The 21777-nt window shown below is 37.8% G+C and overlaps 1 protein-coding gene across 1 annotated transcript; it reads left to right on the top strand.

Annotated features, from left to right (window-relative positions):
• The first annotated feature begins 9928 nt into the window (after window positions 1–9928).
• Window positions 9929–10663, top strand: LOC149170382 (putative E3 ubiquitin-protein ligase ARI8). Its single transcript, XM_089425549.1, has one exon. It carries the CDS (start codon window positions 9929–9931, stop codon window positions 10661–10663), a length of 735 nt encoding a protein of 244 aa, XP_089281675.1.
• Window positions 10664–21777: the final 11114 nt, after the last annotated feature.

Below are 21777 nucleotides of genomic sequence, written 5' to 3'. Positions count from 1 at the left end.
GGGAAAGTGGATCAAAATGCAACATCACAGTGGGTAGAAATATCTTTAATGCATATACCCCCTCCTGAAAAGAACAAATTTAAAACGAAATCTCTTACAAATATTAAAACAATGAACCATGTGGAGATATATATAGTCTAACATCTAGTCCTTTCACATTATTTACAATTCCAGAGCTTCAAATATGTTGGAATGAGTTGTGCAAATATACCTTAATAGATATCCTTAACAGAGTTTCTTCAGAAACCATTGATCCAAATAATTACTTAGCTAAGTGACTAGGGGCCTGAAGTTAACTTGGGCTCCTTGTCATACTCACTTCCTCCTCTCCTTTGCTTGGATATGATCTACGTCTTGGATCTATCTACTGAATCTAATCTACTGAATTTTCTTTCCTCTTTAAGGCTTAAATTTTCCTCAAAGCATGCCTTTCCGAAAAAGGAAACTAGTTTGCATGCAATTTGATTTTGGTACAAGAGTTGACAGGACTTTGCATGAGTTTTGGATTGAAAGCCGTGAAATGGAGGAGAAACCATGAAGAAAATCTTGCATAGGACCATTGTAAGAAACAAATCTTTTATGAAAAACTAGTTTTTCAGCAATAAAATGAGAATTAAAGGATAACTACCTTATAGACTGTGGATCAAAATGCAACATCACATTGGTGGAAATATCTTCAACGCATATACCCCTCCTGAAAAGAACAAATTTAAAACAAAATCGCATACAAATATCAAAACAATGAACCACATGGAGATATATAAAGGCTAACGTCTAAAACAATGAACCACATGGGGATATATAAAGGCTAAGGTCTAGTCCTTTCACATTCATTACCATTCCACAGCTTCAAATATGGTGGAATCAGTTGTACAAATCTACGTTTGTGGCAACCAAATCCTTTAGATTGATTATGCAGTCAATATTGTTGTCTCTTATTAATATTTGATGATTATTTATTTTAATAAAATGTGACGATTTATATTTATATTTAATGTGTGATTTTACCTGGGGTTAATCTTTGTTTTCAGTGGAAATTCATAGCTGGAAGCAAAGAGTTTAACATGGAGTTTAAATTGTAATGCAGGGTTCAATTTTCATGAAGTGTTACTTTTGATGTATCTATCCAACATGTGGACTTGTCTTGTGGCCTGTGTATAGATAAGTGGATTAAAGCACATCTCCATGTCTAAGTAGTTCTTTTCCCTGGAAGATTAATTTTTATTATCTCTATCATAATATTCATGTATATCTTTGTCCGAACATAATAAGGATCTTGGTTCAGGGCACCCAAATCCTTGTGATTGATTACTAGTTCAATATTATTGTATGTTGTAATATATATTTTAATAAAAAAGTGATGATTTATATTTATATTTTATATGTGATTTCATTTATCCACGTTATATTAAATGGTCTTATGACATTCATGTATAATTTTAATAAATTACATTATATCTTTGTCAATTTAATGTTTAAAGGGATTGGATTCTATAGTGGGAAGCAACAAGTTCTTCATAGTTTGGCAAGGTTCAATTCTGGCTTTAGCTTTGATGTAGTTATTCAACATGTTTTAGCACCTAGAGAGACTAGATAAAAATTAGTTTGTAATGCTTGCATAGATAATTGGATTAAATCTCATTCCTGTGTCCTTTTAAAGCAACTATTCGAGTGTAGAATGGCTAGTGACTTGGTGTTTTTTTAATCCACTCCTTCTATAAAGGTCACCCATATAATTTAATTACCTTTTTCCGCGGAAATGGTATATATGGGCACCTAGAAATTTCACAATTTCAAGCATTCACTAGGCATATATTGGCACCTAAAGATTTTAGTGTAATTGTGTTTTTTTTAAACGACCATTGCATAATACATAGAATAGTATCATACTCACCTCTACTGGAAGATAATTGGGCTTTTTTTTCCTACTTACATCTAAGCACAAAACATCACCTGATTAAACTAAAGGAGTTTGTTTTGTATTCACAAAGTAATCAAACATTGTCATATCCACTATTTGGGGACGCTCATTTTCACATTTTCCTTCAGCTCTAACTTTCATTGGAAAACTTCAGATAGGGAGGCCCTAAATTATCTAGCCAAAAGAGAAACTAATAGCATTGACGAAAATAATAAATATAACATGTTAATCCATAAACAATAAAAAAATAGCTAGAATAGAGCACAAGGAATTATACAACTATTCCTTGCAGATTTTATCACTTAAACCAGAGATCTAAAACTACATATTTCTGTGTATTTTTTAGTTCTTATTCCTTTCACATATTGTTTTTCCTGCCAAAGAATAGAATTTCACAAGCCTTTAAAAATACCATATGACAGTAATCTAAGATTTTACATATTTTTTGTTGCATTTACCTTAGTCTCAAAAAAATATGTAAAAATAAATAAAATTGAGGAAAAAACTCATCTCACTTGGTGCAAAGTAATCCCTCTTGTAACTTGCCTTGATGAAAGTTGTGGTTTACCACCCAGAGTTCATCCCAGAACCTTAGCACTAAGCATTGTTTCCAAATCAAAAGATAAACATCATCGTGGTGGACTATGACTACCTATCATACCTAAAAACAAAGGAGTGCACAACCTATATTAAGTCAGATTGCCTAAAGGCAATAGAAAACCTTAGTAAGGACATTCAATCTCACATAACTTGATTCTAGTTTATGATTAAAACCATACTTGATAATTTTTCATAGAATCACACACTCTAAAGCCATCAATGACTATGGTTTGTTTCACATTGCTCGTTAAATTAAAATAGATTTCATTTTGTTAAGGCATGTACCACCTGAATTCCATGAGTTTCATACTGATGAGCCTCAATCCAAGACTTAATCTGCATGAGAAAACTAACCAACCTTTTTCAGGGTGGAGTGAAATGTTATTAGGTAGGTAGGAGCTCTTATGGGATATATCTTTGGGAATCATGCAAGGATGTCTCCAAGGTGAATGCCACCACTTGAGAAGAACTCATTTTATTCACATTGATGGTAGCTTTACACACCCATCCATATATGAGATAGATAACTCCATTCTAGGTAGAATTATAGGCTCTTGGCATTGCCTTGAGGTGTGAAGAAAGAAAGAGACACAGAGAATCATATAATTTGGATGTAGAGAAAAGAGAGAAGCACAATTTGATTTTAGAGAAAGAAGTGAAGGAAATGACACTCATTGTGTGCATTTGTGTTGCTTTTATTGTCATTTTTTTAGTGGAAATATGATGGGATTTCAACATCAAAGGATAACTACCTTATAGAATGTGGATCAAAATGCAACATCACAGTGGGTAGAAATATCTTTAAAGCATATACCCCCTCGTGAAAAGAACAAATTTAAAACAAAATCTCATACAAATATCAAAACAATGAATCGTGTGGAGATATATATAGTCTAACATCTAGTCCTTTCACATTCTTTACAATTCCAGAGCTTCAAATATGTTGGAATGAGTTGTACAAATCTACCTTAATAGATATCCTTAGTAGAGTTTCTTCACAAACCATTGTTCCAAATAATTACTTAGCTAAGTGACTAGGGGCCTGAAGTTAACTTGGGCTCCTTGTCGTACTCACTTCCTCCTCTCCTTTGCCTAGATATGGTCTACGTCTTGCCTCTATCTACTGAAATTTCTTTCCTCTTTAAGGCTTAAATTTTCCTCAAAACATGCCTCACCGAAAAAGGAAACTAGTTTGCATGCAGTGGGTTTTGCATGCAATTTGATTTTGGTACAAGAGTTAACAGGACTTTGCATGAGTTTTGGATTGAAAATCATAAAATGGTGGAGAAACAATGAAGAAAATTTTGCATAGGACCATTCTAAGAAACAAATCTTTTATGAAAAACCAGTTTTTCAGCAATAAAATGAGAATTAAAGGATAACTACCTTATATACTGTGGATCAAAATGCAACATCACATTGGTGGAAATATCTTCAACGCATATACCCCTCCTGAAAAGAACAACTTTAAAACAAAATCGCATACAAATATCAAAACAATGAACCACATGGAGATATATAAAGGCTAACGTCTAGTCCTTTCACATTCATTACAATTCCATAGCTTCAAATATGGTGGAATCAGTTGTACAAATCTACATGAATAATATTTACATATATTTCCTTAACACAGTTTCTTTAGAAACGATTGTTCCAAATAATTAGGTAATTTGTGAATGAATAAAGAATACCAAATAAGCATTTTATGAAATAATTCTCTATTTGGGAAACTAAATATATCGAGGGCACCTTTTTACAAGGATGTTTTTCGAACACAATTTGGCACCATAACCTAAATTTAAATTTACTCCCCTAAGTAAGACACTATTATTTCTGGAATTTGTTCCCATTATCATGGCCGAATAATAAAATCAACAATAAAAATTGCTTCCATATCCATAGATTCATGTTACCATGGAAGCACTGGAATATGGCAAAAATATCAACCAACAATGGAGAACCCTCTTGAAAATTATTAATTAACTAGCAAAACAAAGGGATGGTTCATGCCAATAATTTGAAAAATGAATGGACAATGCATCTTGATATAGAAAAAATGAATAATAGACTACCTCAATAGAGCGAACTTGTACGATGTGCCACATGTCACGATTTCTACCCATGTTGACATGTTTGAGATTGAATTTAGGAGCCTCTAAACAGACTAACTTCCTCTGTTCATATCTTTGAAACTATAGCGAGACAATATCTGAAATTTGGTCACGAGGTTTGTCACGATTTTGGCTCAAATGGGTTTTAATTTCAGCTTCCGAAGCTTTTTAGAAACAAAATGTATAGCAAAAATTCCACGATGACCTGTTTGAAGTAGCGAAACCCTAGAATCCAAAGCTCTCATACCAATTGTTATGCAACAAGCTCACAAAAATAGAAGAAAGAGATAGATCAACGACTTTAAAAGTAGTCTCTTCGAGGGGGAAACATCCTTTACATTAAATAAAATGAACATGTTAATCTAGGTTGTCATTGATGTCAATATAGTAGTGTTTGTGATTATAAATTCTTTGATACATGATTTCCCATTGATGCCCATTGGTCATAATTCTCATAGTGATGAAAGTTTGATATATGATGGTATGATGAGATGGAGGACCCAAGTAGATTGAACAGCAAAAGGTCAATTGAACAGCAATTGAACAACAAATGACACGAGGTCAATTGAATAGCAATTCAACAGCAGGAGGTCAATTGAACAATAAATGACGCAAGAGGTCAATTGAACAACAATTGAACAGCAAATGACGTAGTAGATCCAGTAAAGCAATAGGAGCAAGAAGCCAAAGAATAAGAGGAAGAGTTCATCAGAAGCCATCAAGGAAGCAGGTTATCACATATGCCCAAGGGTAAGTGTTATCAAAAGAACGAAGAGCAACAACGATAACAGAGGAGAAAAGAAGAAAACATCAAAGGAGCCATATTGGAAGTATCACATGTAATATATGCCCAAGAAGAACCGATATGAAGAAAACAGTGGAGGAGCATAAACAGAGTTATCGTAGGTCACAGGAAGATAAGCCATAGGAGCAACAGCTATCGGAAGAGTGGAAGAGTGAAGAGTGATCACAGGAGCAACAGCTATCGAAAGAGCGGAGGTTAGGACTGTACATATGTTTGATCGTGGATGAAGGCCCACGCTAAATCCTAGTCGTCGATCTCATTTTCAAACACTTACGTCACAATCAACGACGAGGGTTAGGCCTGTTTTTAAACCATGTACAAGTTGAAGACCCGCAGGCCGTAGCTTTGATGACCTCATATACCCAATGGATATCAGGTCATAAAGTGATCAGACGTTAATCTAAAAACAGACTCAAACTTTTATAGATCAAGGATTTATAATCCTTATCGGCTCCGTAAGGGCAGTTAAGCATCGTGAACATTCCCCGACCATGGTTGTGAACCATTGGATCCAGCGTGCCTTGATCAAACGATGTAGTATCGGCTATTGGGTTTGTTGATCGGGTGGATCAACAACCGTCAGATTAATGATGAGATCAACGGTGGAGAATTAATCCAATAAGACTTGGGACTGAGTTGACCCGAGAAGTTTATGGACACAAGTTTATTTTATTTGGGGTCTGGTCGTGTGCATTCACGTGGGACCAATGTTCATTTGCAGGATTAAAGGAATAACTCTGTTTTTTTGATGAAGTTGCTATCGCAATTAAAGGTGATGACATGGCATGTGGCACCTCCATATGGGTAGCGTATCTCGGGCATCTATCATAGAGAAGAGGTAACAGTTCACAACTCGTGAACTTGAAGGAACGGAGGAATCCCGAAGGTCAAGTGAACGAAAGAAGAAGTCGAAAGGTCAAGAAGCCAAAGGTCTAGTAGATGATGAATATATAAAAGAAGCCGAAGATCGACTGAGAGAGATGTAAGCAGAAGGACAAAAGTAATATGTAGGTCCAGCAGGACAGAAGTAATCTGTAGGTCCAGCAGGACAGAAGGAAGCCGAAGGTCTAGCAGGGTAGAAGGAAGGTGAAGGTCCAGCAAGACAGAAGGAAGCCAAAGGTCCAGCAGGACAAGAGGAAACCGAAGGGCCAGCAGGACAGGAGGAAGCCAGAGGACGAGGCAATTCTGTTGATTGGGTTAATCTTTGAAAGGCTTAGACCTGTGATTAATAAATCAAGTACATAATGCAACCTGAAGAACAATTCCGTGAAGGGGAAAAATAAAGCTTCATCTGACATCGTTTGAAGGGAGTAGTAGCCAACACCGACATTAAAGCATTTGTGAGTCTGGTTCTAGGAAGTAAGAGATCACCATAGCAAGAATAGTGAGAAGCAGTCACTCTTGAAACAGTTACCACAACAGTAAAGAACATAGGCTTGAAAATAGAGAATTCCTTTTGTGCATACGTTGAGGCTTAGCACAAATATCTTGTTGGAAAGCTTCAACAAATCTGGGAAACATTATTGGAGATCATCATGCCTATTTGAAATCATCATGAGGTAACTTTGCAGACTCTGTTAGGGCAATATGGAGAGTTGTGAAAACTCCTTCATATGAAGACAGGTTGTCATTGATGTAGCAGTGAAGGTGTAGATAGACAGAATTCAATGAAGAAGATGTTGGGAGCAGAGAATTACTATCAAACATATCTAGACAAAATATAGCAATGGGTTGGAGCCCAGAGGGTTGGTACCCTGAAGGTTGGAGCCTCAAACAAACAAGGTTGATGCCTTGACAAGATAAGGTTGGAGCCCTTGGGGTTGGTGCCTCAGAATTGGAAAGATTGGTGTCCTTCGAGTTGGTGCCTTGAGAAGACAAGGTTGGTACCCTAGATGTTGGAGCCTCACAAATGACCAAGTTGTGTCTTGGAAACATATTGAGCACAACAATAACAATAGTGGGCTTCTATGGGGCACAATAATAACAATATGGGGACAACATGGGCACAACAATAACAATAAGGGTTACAATGACAATAATAATAAGGGAATACACTAATATTATAGGGACCTAACAAAGCCCATATCTTTATTAGGATCTTCATTCCGACAAAGCCTTGTATTTAATGGGTTTTCGATATCTTGAATATACGAAGTAAAAAAGAGAGAGGAGAAAACTTCAAAATGCACATGTTAACTTCAGTTATATTTCAAATCGCTTAAACAAGGAACAACCTCTCTTGTTCTCAATAAGTAACGATGCCTCTTCCACCCGTACTGCAAATATTCAATAAATGCTTCAAGCATACCTTTAAAGAAATAAAATAAAGGTAAAGAAGAGAAAGGCTTCCTCCACAATGAGGTGATGCAAACAACTTCATTGTGGTATTAAACAGGTCTTCTCGCAAGGAAGCGATGCTTGCATCTCCTTGAGGTGACTCTGTTGGGTTACTCAATAGGCTCGCTCACAGCGGAGTAACACGAGGGAATGTGTTTAACCCATATTATCAAAAGCTTGGTATACTTGTCATCTTTCTCCCGTAACAAAACACTTGAGGTGTGATTAGACTTATGTTGATATGTTTCAAGCTAAGAAAAAAATAGAAAAGGTTATTCCTTTAATCGAGATAAGTGATGTTTAGGTTAACTTATTACTTGATGTTCGCATATTAAATCTATTGGTAATTATGTTTTAATATGCTCATTTAATTTTTCAGAAAATCAGCTACAAGAAAATAATTTTGATGTCCATGAATGTACAAAACTGAGTCACGCCGCAGTTTAGTCAAGTTTTCATCAAAATATACTCACCTCATTTAGTAGATGCTTTTGGGGACCAAAATCCTCCCAAAATGGGGGTGTATGATCTGGATTGGATGAGTATCTTCTTTTTCATCCATCTTGATGCTTTCAAAGTAGAAAAAGTGGAGGAATCAATCCACAAGACTATTTTTTCTAGCAGTCCTAGTTTGGAAAATTTCAAGTCAAAAACATTAAGAGTCATTTTGAGGCCTTAAAAGAACATATTTTGCATTCTCCGCTTACTATGGAATATGTAAATGTATATGTAATAGGATCATCCTAATAATGAAGGGATTGCATGTGTAATGTATGGATTGGTGTATATAGCGATGTTGTATTCATTATGGATGGTATGGATGTCATTTCAATGTATGGATCTATTTGAGGTATTCTGAGGCATTTCTGCTATTATTATCTATATTTGGGTTGTCATTAATGCTCACATTGTTGTACATTGTGTGAACTATTGAATTTTATGTATTTGGCTTATAACATTTGGTATGAGAGCATATAATCCTAGGGTTTTTATACTTTGAATGAATCACTTTTACATTTTCATTACATTTTTTTATGTGATACTTCAAATGGTGAAATTTTTGGCATATTTAGAAGAAATATCAAGAAAAATTTGGTTAAAATTTAATATTTTAATTCACTATACTTTCATAGATATATTTGGTGGATGTTAGGGTTTGTGATTCATAATAAGGACAACGGAATGTTTCTCCTTTAAAAAAGAGTAATAATGACAACAGAATGCTTCTCCTTGGAGAAATACATGAATGAGATATATGACAGCGAAAGCGATGAAAGTGAAAGCAACGAAAGCGAAAACGAAGATGAAGAATTGAGATATGAAAGCATGGTGGAAATAGCACGCAGTCGTCATGATGACAATAAAGGACGTATGAAATATAAGGTTTTAAGTCTGAACGACATTGGTGAGCGTCAGCACAATGCTACCAAAAGCGTTTCCACTGTGCTGGCTGTCTCCGAAGCCTAGGCAGCTATTCTCTTGCGTCACTTCGATTGGAATTCTATTTTTGCCAACCATCAATGGTTTGCAGATGAGGAGAAAGTGAGAAATGTTGTGGGCCTATTGTTGCAGCCGGACGATAAAAATGAAACCACTATATCAACTAATATAGGAGTTAACTACCTGTCCGATATCAGAGACATGAAGTCACTCAATTACTGCGACCATTTATTTTGCCAAGATTGTTGGCGAACTTTTATTCACACATCAATAAATCATGATGGTGCAGGATGCCTCAACCTACGATGTCCACATCAATGTCAACGATGCCGTGCCATTGTGAGTGAAGACATGATTTTTTCTCTTGGGTTATCTGAGGAAGATACGAACAAATATAGAACCTATCTTGTGAGGTCATATGTTGAACAAAACAGTATGGTTAAATGGTGTCCAGCGCCAGACTGTGCGTACTGTGTGGAGGTTGACTCTGCTAATTCTAATGTAACTCATGAGGAGGTTGTCTGCAATTGTTCACATAAATTTTGCTGGAATTGTTTAGAGGAGTCTCATCGTCCAATAGGCTGCGACACAGTCAAAAAATGGATTAATCAAATTAATAATGGTGATTCACTCAATGCGTACTGGATATTTTGTAATTCCAAGCCGTGTCCAAAGTGTGATCGACCAATAGAGAAAAATCAAGGGTGTATGCACATGACATGTACGTCCCCGTGTGAATTTCAATTCTGTTGGTTATGCCTTGGTGATTGGTTTAAACATAATTCTTGCAATCAATATAGTCCTGATGCAGGGAATCAATCCAGGAATTCCGCCTCCGTCGATTCTAGGAAAAGGTTTGCAGCTAAAACATCTTCTTCGGATAGGTTGGTATTTTATATGGAAAGATGGAAGGCAAATGAAAAGTCAGAGGGAAAGGCGTTATCTGATCTAAACAGACGAGAAAAGGCTGTGAGAGAGATTAAAAGATTGAATGAGTGTAAACAGACGAGAATGAGTCGATCTGGTTTAAAAAAGTTCAAATGTGTTGTAGATGCATGGTTGCAGATAGCAGAATGCAGGCACATGCTTAAATGGACATATGCATATGGCTATTATTTAACCCCAGCATCCAGCGATCATGATCAGGAAGCTGATATTGTTCGCAAAAAACAAATTCTTTTCGAATTCCTGCAAGGTGAAGCTGAAAGTAGTTTAGAACGACTTCATCATTGCGTTGAACAAGAGTTGCAAGACCATATAGAAATCTCCCTTAAAGCTGACGCTGATATTTCGACTGGGAAAAAGGCGTTGCGCGATTTTGATGACTTCTGTATCAGGCTTGAAAAGCTCACAAAATCGACGGGCCAATATTTTGAAAACCTAATTCAGGCTTTTGCAAACAATCTCTCCGAAGTTAGTCGGATTAATGCACCAGCAGCGTGCGCATGAAGAAGCAATTATTACTAGAACCAGCAGTCACTTATTATTAAGGAGTGCAAGTGGGCCGCTGGACTCGGATGAATTTTTCTCATATTTTGCCGCATCTTTGTTGGTTCCAGCAGATTAAGGATGTTGGACGTTTGTGGCAACCCAATCCTTTTGATTATTATCCAGCCAATAGTATTGATTATTCATGATTATTTATTTTAATAAAATGTGATCTTTGTTTTTAGTGGAATCTCATAAGGGGAAGCAAAGATTTACTTTTGACCTATGTATTGTTTATATGTGGACTTGTTTTGGTGTTACTAGTGTATAGATAAGTGGAAAGATCAATTTGCATGAAGATTTAGTTTTGATGTATCTCTTGTTTATAGGTGGACTTGTTTTGTTGAGTGTGACTTGTGTATAGATAACTGGATTAAAGCATATCTCCGTGCTTAAGCAGTTCTTTTGGTGCAAGTAATCTCGAAGATTAATTTTATTTTCACTATCATATTACTCATGTATATTTTTAATTGGACATAATAAGGATCTTGGTTTATGGCACCCAAATTCTTGTGATTGATTACTAGATCAATATTATTATATGTTTGTAATATTTATTTTAATAAGAAGTGGTGATTTATATTTATATTTTATGTGTGATTTCATTTATGGAGGTTATATTAAATGGTTTTATGTTTAATAAATTACATTATATCTTTTTCAATTTAATGTTTAAAGGGGTTGGATTCTATAGTGGGAAGCAACGAGTTCTTCATAGTTAGGCAAGGTTCAATTCTGGCTTAGCTTTGATGTAGTTATTCAACATGTTTTAGCACCTAGAGAGACTAGATAAAAATTGGTTTGTAATGCTTGCATAGATAATTGGATTAAATCTCATTCCAGTGTCCTTTTAAAACAACTCTTCTAGTGTAGAATGGCTAGTGATTTGGTGTTTTGTTAATCCGCTCCTTCTATAAAGGTCAACCACATAATTTAATTACCTTTTTCCATGGAAATGGTATATATGGGCACCTAGAAATTTCACATGTTCAAACCTTGACTAGGCATATATTGGCACCTAAAGATTTTTTTGCAATTGTGTTTTCTTTTAAACAACCATTGCATAATACATAGAATAGTATCATGCTCACCTCTGCTCGAAGATAGTTGGGTTTTTTTTTCCTACTTACATCTAAGCACGAAACATAACTTGAATAAGCTAAAGGAGTTTGTTTTGTCTTCACAAAGTAATTGAACACTGTCACCTCCACTACTTGGGGAGGCCCACTTTCACATTTTCCTTTAGCTCTAACTTTCATTGGAAAACTTCACAAAGGAAGGCCCAATGTATACAAAGTAAAAAAATGCAGTTACAACTATCCTTACAGAACTGGCTAAAACACCTCTTGTTGAGATTTCCATTTACTAGTATCCAAATCCTATGTAGATGGCTATGTTACTCTCAACTCAATGCAAATAGACAATTCACCCCATATGCTAATTTGAGCCTTAACACATGGCCAACAACATTGATTTGGAGTCTCCCAAAAAGACTTGTTCATAAATTTTGGGCTGCAAAACCTTTTTCATGCTAAGCCTTACATACATTCTTATATTGTATATTGTTTTTAAACATATTTATATTTATGGTATGAATACATTGTTTCCAGTTCATGGGAAAATTAATTGCAATAGACTACTTTCATTTGCAAAGTCATCATTTCAGGACCTGATGCAATTATCATTTGATGATGTTGTAGACTGTTAGAAGGGCAATGTTTACATTGTAGCTAGTGGTTATAAGCATTGGTTATAATGGGAAAATCTCACAATAATGGTCTTGTATTTCAATAGCATTTTTCTTGACATATATAGCAACTTATAGTTTCATGGAAATCTCCAAACTATCCTCCAGAACAGGAGTGAAAGTCCATATTTATATATTCTAATGAAAAGGTCTTATCCATACTCGATCAGGGGTGAGGACATTAGTGCATTGGTTAAGGTGGACGTCTAGGTAGATATTTCAGCAAGACTACCTTGAACTCTCGTCAGAATCAAGTGCACATGGAATCATGTGATAATTAGAAGAGGAAATTTAAAACCAATTTTCTAATTTTCTAAATGGCATGTGATGTTCTATGGCCACCATAATTCTATATCAACTTGTATGCATCTTATTAATAACATTTTTTGTATATGTTTGGGAAAACTTGTTGCGGCCCTATTTAGTTGTGTTGGCAAAAAAATGACAACATGGAAGAGACCCTAGGTTGTTCAGGCTCAAGGGGCCAACAAGGCTCCCCTGTAGTCTAGGACAATGCTGGGATTTTCACCTTACCCGTAAGGCAAGGAATCTCAATCAAGGTGTCACGCTACCGAATTTAGATGGGGTTTGGTGGGGTATCAAGTAAATACAAATATTGTACAATAATAGTTCATCACACTCAATTCTCAGTACTATCTAAGACTGTCATTCTACTCGTACCATCGCAGGAAGCTACCTAGTTATTCATCATTCATTTAAAAATTAAATAACCCATAAGGAACACAACAATATAATAAGAAACCAAAATTCCTTCTTTCATTAACTGCAATATAAGAGAGTACATGACAGAGTATAAAAGTCTTGAACCCTATTCATCAAATACACAAAGAGTACATTTTCATAGAATGCGACTCACGAGAATGGAAATAAGTAGATTAGAGGATAGTCCTACCCTTTCTCACCCACTTCATTGCCAACCTCTTCCTTGTGCTATACTTTTCCTTTTATCCTTTGCTCTACATTCCCACTTCCAGTTCTGCTCGGCTGACTCCATGCTCAGATGGCTTCCATTTCCCTTGCTTGGTTTCTTTTGTATTCTTCCACCACCTTGCCGCAATTTCCTGTTCACTCTCGGTTACATCTAAGCACGAAACATAACTTGAATAAGCTAAAGGAGTTTGTTTTGTCTTCACAAAGTAATTGAACACTGGCACCTCCACTACTTGGGGAGGCCTACTTTCACATTTTCCTTCAGCTCTAACTTTCATTGGAAAACTTCACAAAGGAAGGCCCAATGTATACAAAGTATAAAAATGCAGTTACAACTATACTTACAGAAATGGCTAAAACACCTCTTGTTGAGATTTCCATTTACTAGTATCTAAATCCTATGTAGATGGCTATGTTACTCTCAACTCAATGCAGTTTGGTTGATCGGGGTGGGTGTTCTGCAGGGTACTCCACTATTCTTCGACCTTGTCTGATTTGGAATTTATCCAGGATAAAAAATGAAAGGTATTACAGACTCATGTGCATGGAGGTGCCTATGTTACTTATGCAATGGATCGATAAGATTGCCAGAATACATAGACACTGGGGCAATCAGAGAAAACATAATAGTCAAACATGTAAACAAAACAAGTTTAATAAGGAGTTCACCCAATGCTCTTGGGCTACGTCTTCTAATCCAGCCTTTCAGTGGTGGCCTCTCTATTATGTTTTCAAGCAGAGTTTTTACAACAGTGAGCTCGATTTGAGTCTCACTAACAAAATGAAGTCAGTAGGAATGGAGTGCACAGATTCTCCTTACTGAACTCGACCTCTGAGGGTCACAGTGGTATAACAGGTCTATACCGAGGAGCTTGCTTGAACCACTCAATCCTTCAATGGAGTACACAGACTCTTTGACTCTCTCTGGCTCTGTCTGGCTCGATGTTGCCTTCAAGTCAGCTCGGATTCTACTCTCTGTTCTCTGCTATTGGCTTTCTGCCTCTCTTCATTGTCTATCTCACTGTGTGTTGCCCACCTTTGCTTCTGACAGTTCATGGCTTTAAAGCCAGTCTACTCTTTGACTGCTCGTTTCCGCTTCTCGACCTTCTGGTTTCCTTTCCTTTCTCCATTCGAATTCCTCTGCTCTGCGTCATCATCGATGGGTAATGCCTTGCAGGGAAGTGGCCACCTGTTTACTAACGAACTGGGTGTCAGATTCCCTGAATCATACTCGAATGGTCGTTAGATATTTTTGCTTCAAGATCGTCCGCGAACACGAATCGTTTGCTAACTCATAATCAATGTCGCACGTCAGATCCTTATCATCTTGATATTTTACCTGTCAAATCCAGTCAGTCATCGTGATGTATCTCCACCATCGATCTGGACCCCCCGGATCCTACGGTCATCCTTCATATCGGGCGGACAAGTCACACGACATTTACCCATCTGATGCGGGCGGTTTTCTCTCTCTTCCACCGAACACATGTCGCTTGATGTGTGGCATCAGGCGGGACTCAGTGAAAACTGCTTACCGCCTTGAAGCCTTCTGATATCCTGCCGATTTTGGGGAATCCGTGCCACGGAACTGAAACAGTTAATTTTCCGAGTTTAATAGCGTTTTCGGGTCCGAGCGTTCCGGGGCTTTCCTTCACTGAGGGGGTCGCCCTACGATAGCACTAATCGCATATCAGAATCCACCTCCATTTCTTGATCTAGCCTCCGGTTTTGCCAATTTCATGCCATTGCACTTTACAATGGGCCAACGGTTTGCGTGTAATAGTACAAAGTAAATATAAAGTTAATTTCCTATTTAAAATCATAATCAAACAAATAAGCACATACCTATATTACCTGTGATCGAAGTCTGCCGGATGACAACAAGGTTTTGGGGACGACTCTCCACCCAACCGTAGGCTCAATTGTGCAAGGATTTGCTACAACTGGCCACCCTCGAGCCCTCAATCAACATACTACTACCAGTGACTCCTAAGTCTTAGAACACCATTCTCACAAGAGAATGAAAGATAGAAACTCGGAAAGATGGAATGCCTCCCATCCTCTTCACCTCTAATAAATATAGCAAACATTAGATGAGGAACCACATGCACACACTCCGTGTGTCTACATGCAACTTTGATTTTTAGCTTTCTTTACTTTTCTTTTGATTTTTTTAGTTTTCTTGTTTTATTTATATTTATTCTTATTTAGAGAATAACCATTATTATTATTATTATTATTATTATTATTATTTGCATATATTTTTAATATCATTTATGATTTATTATTTTTATTATTTAAGTGATTTATTTATTTATTTATTTTTTCTGGGTAAAGACTAATTCTATTAAGATAAGAAGAGTATAGTACAATCAAGCTTGCATGCAAGCGAAGCAGAAAAGCAAGGGAGCCTAAGGAGATAGGCTCCACCTTGCTCCTTGGCGAAGAAACAGGAGAGGGCTATAGAGAGCATGGAATAACAAAGAACTGGAACTAAGAAGAGAGAACTACCCAGAGGGGGTTGTTACTATCACACGACTTTTTTTTCCTTTTTTCTTGCTTACTTTGACCCATCCAGTGGAGTTTGGTTGAGCCGAAATAAGTTGAAGACTATTCTACCCTGGCGGCAGAATATCCTTCTCAGAGTTTGAGGACGAAGTAGGATGAGAACGTTTCTGGGATATCTGAGAGATGGAGGGGTTTGCTGGATCGTCCAAGGGAGCTTCCAGCAGAATATCAACGTTCTGCCCATCTGCTACAATTTCCTCCTCATCCAAACTGGAGGAATCTGAATCGTCCATAGGGGGAGGAGGCACACATGGATTACAACTTTTGGACTTGGGCTTGCGCTTCAGATTCTTCTTTTTGTCGAGGTACTGGGAACAGGAACTTTGGAGGTGTCCTGTTTGATGACAATGGTGGCAACGGAAGGCTGTATTCTCGTAATCCAAGGTTTGAGTCCAATGGAAATCTCCATACTTGAGATTAATCTGATCCGGCAGTCCTCTGCTAATATCTATTTCTGCACAGATTCTACCGTAGGTGTAGAGCCCATTTGCCTTCCGAGAAGAATCTACAGCCAGGTAGCGTCCTAAAGTTTCTGCAATGGCTATGAAGACCGAGATATGCCATAGATGCGCCGGAAGGTTCGGGAGCCTGACCCAAATGGGAATCTTGGTGATAACAGTTGTAGAAGGGTCGAAGTCTGGAAACCAAGGAGTAAGAAAAAGCCCAGCCGAGCCCCAGAACCAAGGGCCTCCCGTTAAGGCCTTCTGGTAGTCTTCATTTAGGTCAAAAACCACAATGAAGAATCCTTTTGAACATAAGTATATCTGGCTTTTTTTTATTCTAATTGGTATGGATCCATTGGTATAGATCTAATGTGCGAGGTCATAGCCCATTAAATCTGCATACAAGTGCGGATTCTGCAAAAAGTTGATAGCGATCATCAATCCCAGGATGGGAGAGATTGATGGAAGGAATGTCCTCTGATTTGTCTACCAGAAAAGGCTTTGGAGCCTCAAATGGATGGCCTACTGTTGAAGAGGGCTGTGAATGGGTAGCATCTTTACGGACAACATATTTATAAGAGAAAGGAGCAGAGGAGGTCTGCTTGAAGGAACCCCCTCTCAAACGAAAAGTAGCTACAATAGAGGCGTCCCTCTGAATGTTGTAATAGGAGAGAGGAAGGGTATTCATAAGTTGCTTACCCTTGTATATCAGTCTGAGGCAAGATGAGGGGATCCCTAGCCGGCATTCAAGATTTTGCAAAAGGTCCTGCACAAGATCCGTTGCGCGTGCCCATTGCATTGTTGTCTTGCCCGAGAGGTTGACTTGGATCTAGAAAACATGTGAATCTTCATGCAGATCTGGTTCAGATCTGGCCCCTGCTACCCGGCTCCAACAGGTCCAGGATTTCTTAGAACCATGGCGAGGATAGGGAGGGTTATTCACCAGCGATTTAGGTTCTGGTTCTTCTGCGGACTCCTTTCTGTTGTCCACAAAGCTCCGTGGGTAAATGTCAGTGTCGCAGTCATTGATGGCGTAGTTGCCAGAAAACCTGGCAATAGAACCCCGGACGCAGACAGAGGCTCCCTCCGGAATAGGTCTCAAGTGCAGCCCAAAATCCGCAGTCATATTAGTTTTCTTTTCACAGTAAATAAACTGACCCGTGTTCATCTCTTCAGCCGCTACGAGGATCTCCTCCTGTTGCTTGAAACAGAATGGGTACCTGTATAGTCTTGCAGAGAGGAGCGTCGCATCCTGGTTCACATATGTTGTCCGAGGTATTTCCCCTGTTGTGTCCAGTTTGTGCACTGTAGTTAGGGCACCTGAGATGAGCAGGTATCCTCCAGCGATGGCTGTGGGATTGAAAACAGAAACTGTTCCCTTTCTCTGTGCACGGATAACCCAACCCAGCTCGGTTCCCGCCTCTGAGTCAGCGCCAGATTTCGCCACTGCTCCATCAATTTTGTTCAATGACTGCTTCCACATTTCGGCTTCTACAGCATTAGCCTGTACAGAAACGGCCTTTGGCGATGGCGGCCTCGCCTGTGCATCTCCAGGAATCTCCGTCAAAGGAGTAGGGTTTGCTGCTGCGGCGGCCTTCATAGCAGAGCGGGGAGCCGTCGTTTTGTTTCCCACTATTGAACAATCCTTTCTCAGTGATTTATTATTTATTATTTATATTATTCTTTATTATTTTTATTATTTATTATTTTTATTATTATTATATTTATTATTATTTATTATTAAGGGGAGGGATATTACATACTCTCCCACTTTAAGGGACTTCGTCCCGAAGTTATGTTTTTTTTACCATTTATTATTTATTATTAAGGGGACTTTAAGGAATTTCGTCCCGAAGTTATGTTTTTATTATTATTTATTTTTATTTACTTCATGCTGCCAACACCCTCTGCTGAACTAGTGTAACCAGCAGGCATCAAAAGTCCCCAACACCCCGGGAAATCTCAAGGAATCTCTGTCCTTTTTCCCACTTTCGGCACCAGGCATAAGCCTGACTCAGTCTGTATCCTAATCCAAGGATGGCCCCAAGGCTCGCACCTTACTCAGACCTCATCTGCCCCAAGGCAAGCATCTGGTACAGTACTCAATGACTCCAGGCATCTCGCAAGGCTGGCCCACTCCCTCCACAACTACTAAGGTGCACAACCCGAGGCAAAGAAATCCTTTACATCCCTTACAGACTTCGACATCCCAATCCAATAATAGGTACCTAGCCTAGAACATTAGGCACTTGGCCTCCTCAAAATGGTTCCATAGCCCTTCAAGAGCTATCCATCAAGAGTTATTCACAAGACAAAGGAACCACTGGCATATGTAGTGTTGATTGAGCTTTGTCCACAGCCCATATGGTGTTACTTATTCTCCCTCGTGTGTATGGGCTCACACGAGATGATCAAATAAACCGGCCCTCTCGGCCCATTTATGGAGTCCTATGAATCATCACACCTCAACATGCATCCAATGCATTAACCATACCATCATAGTATGAGTGGAAATAATCCACATGCCAAGTCTTGCATGTCATCATGAGAACGTTCATCTTTGTTAATCACAACGTTATGAATAATAACGAACCGCATGCTCATGCATGTCATAGATTTGTACGCAACTATCGCATGCTTCAGTTATACCATCAACATAATTATATGAAAGACATAGCATGATTTCACATTATTGAACCACATGTCAATAATCCTCATATTATAGCATCATAATTCATATGCCACGTTATGCATATCATATCCATCATGAGTATTGAACATTAAATACCTATCATCACGTAGTAAATGAACATGTCAATATGCCTTGACATAACATCATAATACATGTGCATATCGCTATTATCATATGAATACATTCTCACTATAAGAACCATATGTACATCATTATCTTCCTACCATGATATCATGAAACATATGTTTTCATCAAGTTGTCAATTACTTTTCAATAATCATTTCCACTTCTTTCTACTAGGTAGCTGATCATTTACCCCATCGGTATAATCATCTAAGTACATGAACTTCATGATCTTGAGTCTTAATGTCTCGTTATACCATCATTATTTAAATCCAAATTAAAATCCCTTGGTTTTACATCCAATTACCCTTTGGCTTACTGATTCCCATACCGCTATATGCAATTGTATATAAACACTATTTCATCATGATTTAACTTTATATCATGCTTAATTTACTTGTATGAGGATTTGTTGATCCATGTTGACTTATTTAACAATTGGCACTTCATGCACAAAATATTTTCTTATCTCATCGAGTTCGTCAAGTTCGTATCTCAATACCACTTGATTGCTTTATCATAAATTCACGCTTCCTCAAGTTGGGCAAAAGACTCTTTCTTATTAAATAGTATCATTATTTTAGATTTTGAAATAGTTGGAAACACTACTACCATCATTGTCCATGAAAACTTAAATGTGAGGAATTATGTGGAAACAACCTCTTTTAACGTTATGGGAAGTCCTACTCATGAAATCAATGTTACATGGGAGCGGGAGCGGAAGCGGGAGCGGGAGCGACCATTTTCAGAAGCTCTCGGTTTGGGAGTGAATCGGGGAGCGATTTTTTAAAAATATATATATTTTTTATATTTTTTAATTTTTGATACATATATGTCAACAAAAACATGTAGAATGATGAAATAGACATAAAAAACATAAAAAAACATAAATTGATCATTGAACCATATATCACATCAATCATCTAGAAATTATAATCGTCATCAACCATGTCCACAAGTTAGTAAAATACATATTACAACTGCAACATAACATGAAGTTGATACATTGAAGTTGAAAGATTTCAGAATTGAAAATTCAATAACATTTATCATCATTGATCACCAAAGTAACAAGTTGTACTTGTAAGCCAAGTTTAACCATTACAAGAAGTAATATCGAAGATATTTCTAAGTCCTAACTTCTAACTGTTAACATGATATGAAATGTTAAAAATTTATAAAATGAAACATGAATAATGAGATGAAATGAAACAACTTTAGTCTTTCACAAAGCATCATATTCATAATTCACAATCATTACCAATGAGTTATAATTGCCAAGGCCCAACTTCAAACTTCAAATTTTCATTGTCACAGTGATATAATGTTTACAAAAAATATCATAATGTCATAATGATATGAAAGAGTCAAGAGTCAAGAGTCAAGGACTCAAAACTCAACAGTTATGAAAACTAAAGTCTAATAGAAACTAAAAAAGACAAGTAAACTGTAAATCTACAAGTGGCCCTTGCCACGAGAGCCCCCAGGAGTATAAGTAGGTCGTGGTGGTCTTCTAGGAGTCTCCCGCACAGACCGACGACCAGAACTAGAGCCTCCACGCGAGGGTGTTGATGGAGGTGGCGACAACAATGGAACAAGACTCGGGCCCCGAGAACTGCTACTGGATGGTGGAGGTGGAGGTGGCATGGCTGCTGCAGCTGCTTCATGTTCATCCCGTACAAGCTCCTCTTCTAGTTCTTCCATATGTACAATGCCATCCTCCAAATTTTCGTCCTCAGGGTGATTGTCCCAAATTTTATATGTGGGATCTTCATTAGCCCGATCACAGTAATGGCTCAACAACCTCAAATTGTAGTGCACATAAACCAAGCTTTCTGCTCGGTTTTCGTTGAGCCTGTTTCTTTTCACATTATGTATATAACTATAGGTGCTCCAACACCTCTCTGCAGAAGAAGAATTTACAACCTGTGAAAGAACTTTTTTTGCCAATTTTGGCAAAAGTCCGTGGCCGCCATATGTTTCCCACCATGTGAGAGAATCAAATTTATCTTTGTCGTCCATTGCATGGAAGTTACCATACAAACCACTGCCACTGAAGTATCTGCCTATTTCAAGGAGCACAGCTGCACATTCCTCCCTGTCAGGCACCAACTTTTCTAATGCTTCCAGATATCCTCTAGTTACCTCTTGATCTAAATGGGGTTTGGTCCTAACACCACCCCCTACTGCAGGTTTTCCCAACCAAGATTCTGAGTAGTATTTTGGCGTAAGGATATACGCCAAGCAATGTAGTGGAAGGTTAAGCCTATTCCACCGTTCACACACACAATCATGAATCAGTTTGTACAAGTTGGGATCTTTATTATGAACAATGTCTTTTATTTCCCCCAACATGGTATCCATTTGCTCATACACCTCGCCAATCACTGGTTTGTCTGTATCTGCAAACCGAATCATGTTATAAATTGGCTTGGTGAAATCCAATACCTGTCTCATAGTTGTCCAAAACTGCCCATCAAGAGCGGCCTCCTCCACCGTTTCAAAACCTGCCATGTCAGCTACATTTGTAGCCCTTTCCTTTAACACCTGC

Source organism: Pinus tabuliformis, chromosome 4_2 (assembly GCF_031772625.1).
Source record: "Pinus tabuliformis cultivar Carrire ecotype Pingquan chromosome 4_2, CPIR1, whole genome shotgun sequence".
Classification (NCBI taxonomy): domain Eukaryota; kingdom Viridiplantae; phylum Streptophyta; class Pinopsida; order Pinales; family Pinaceae; genus Pinus; species Pinus tabuliformis.
This window is presented reverse-complemented; position numbering and strand designations above follow the sequence as displayed.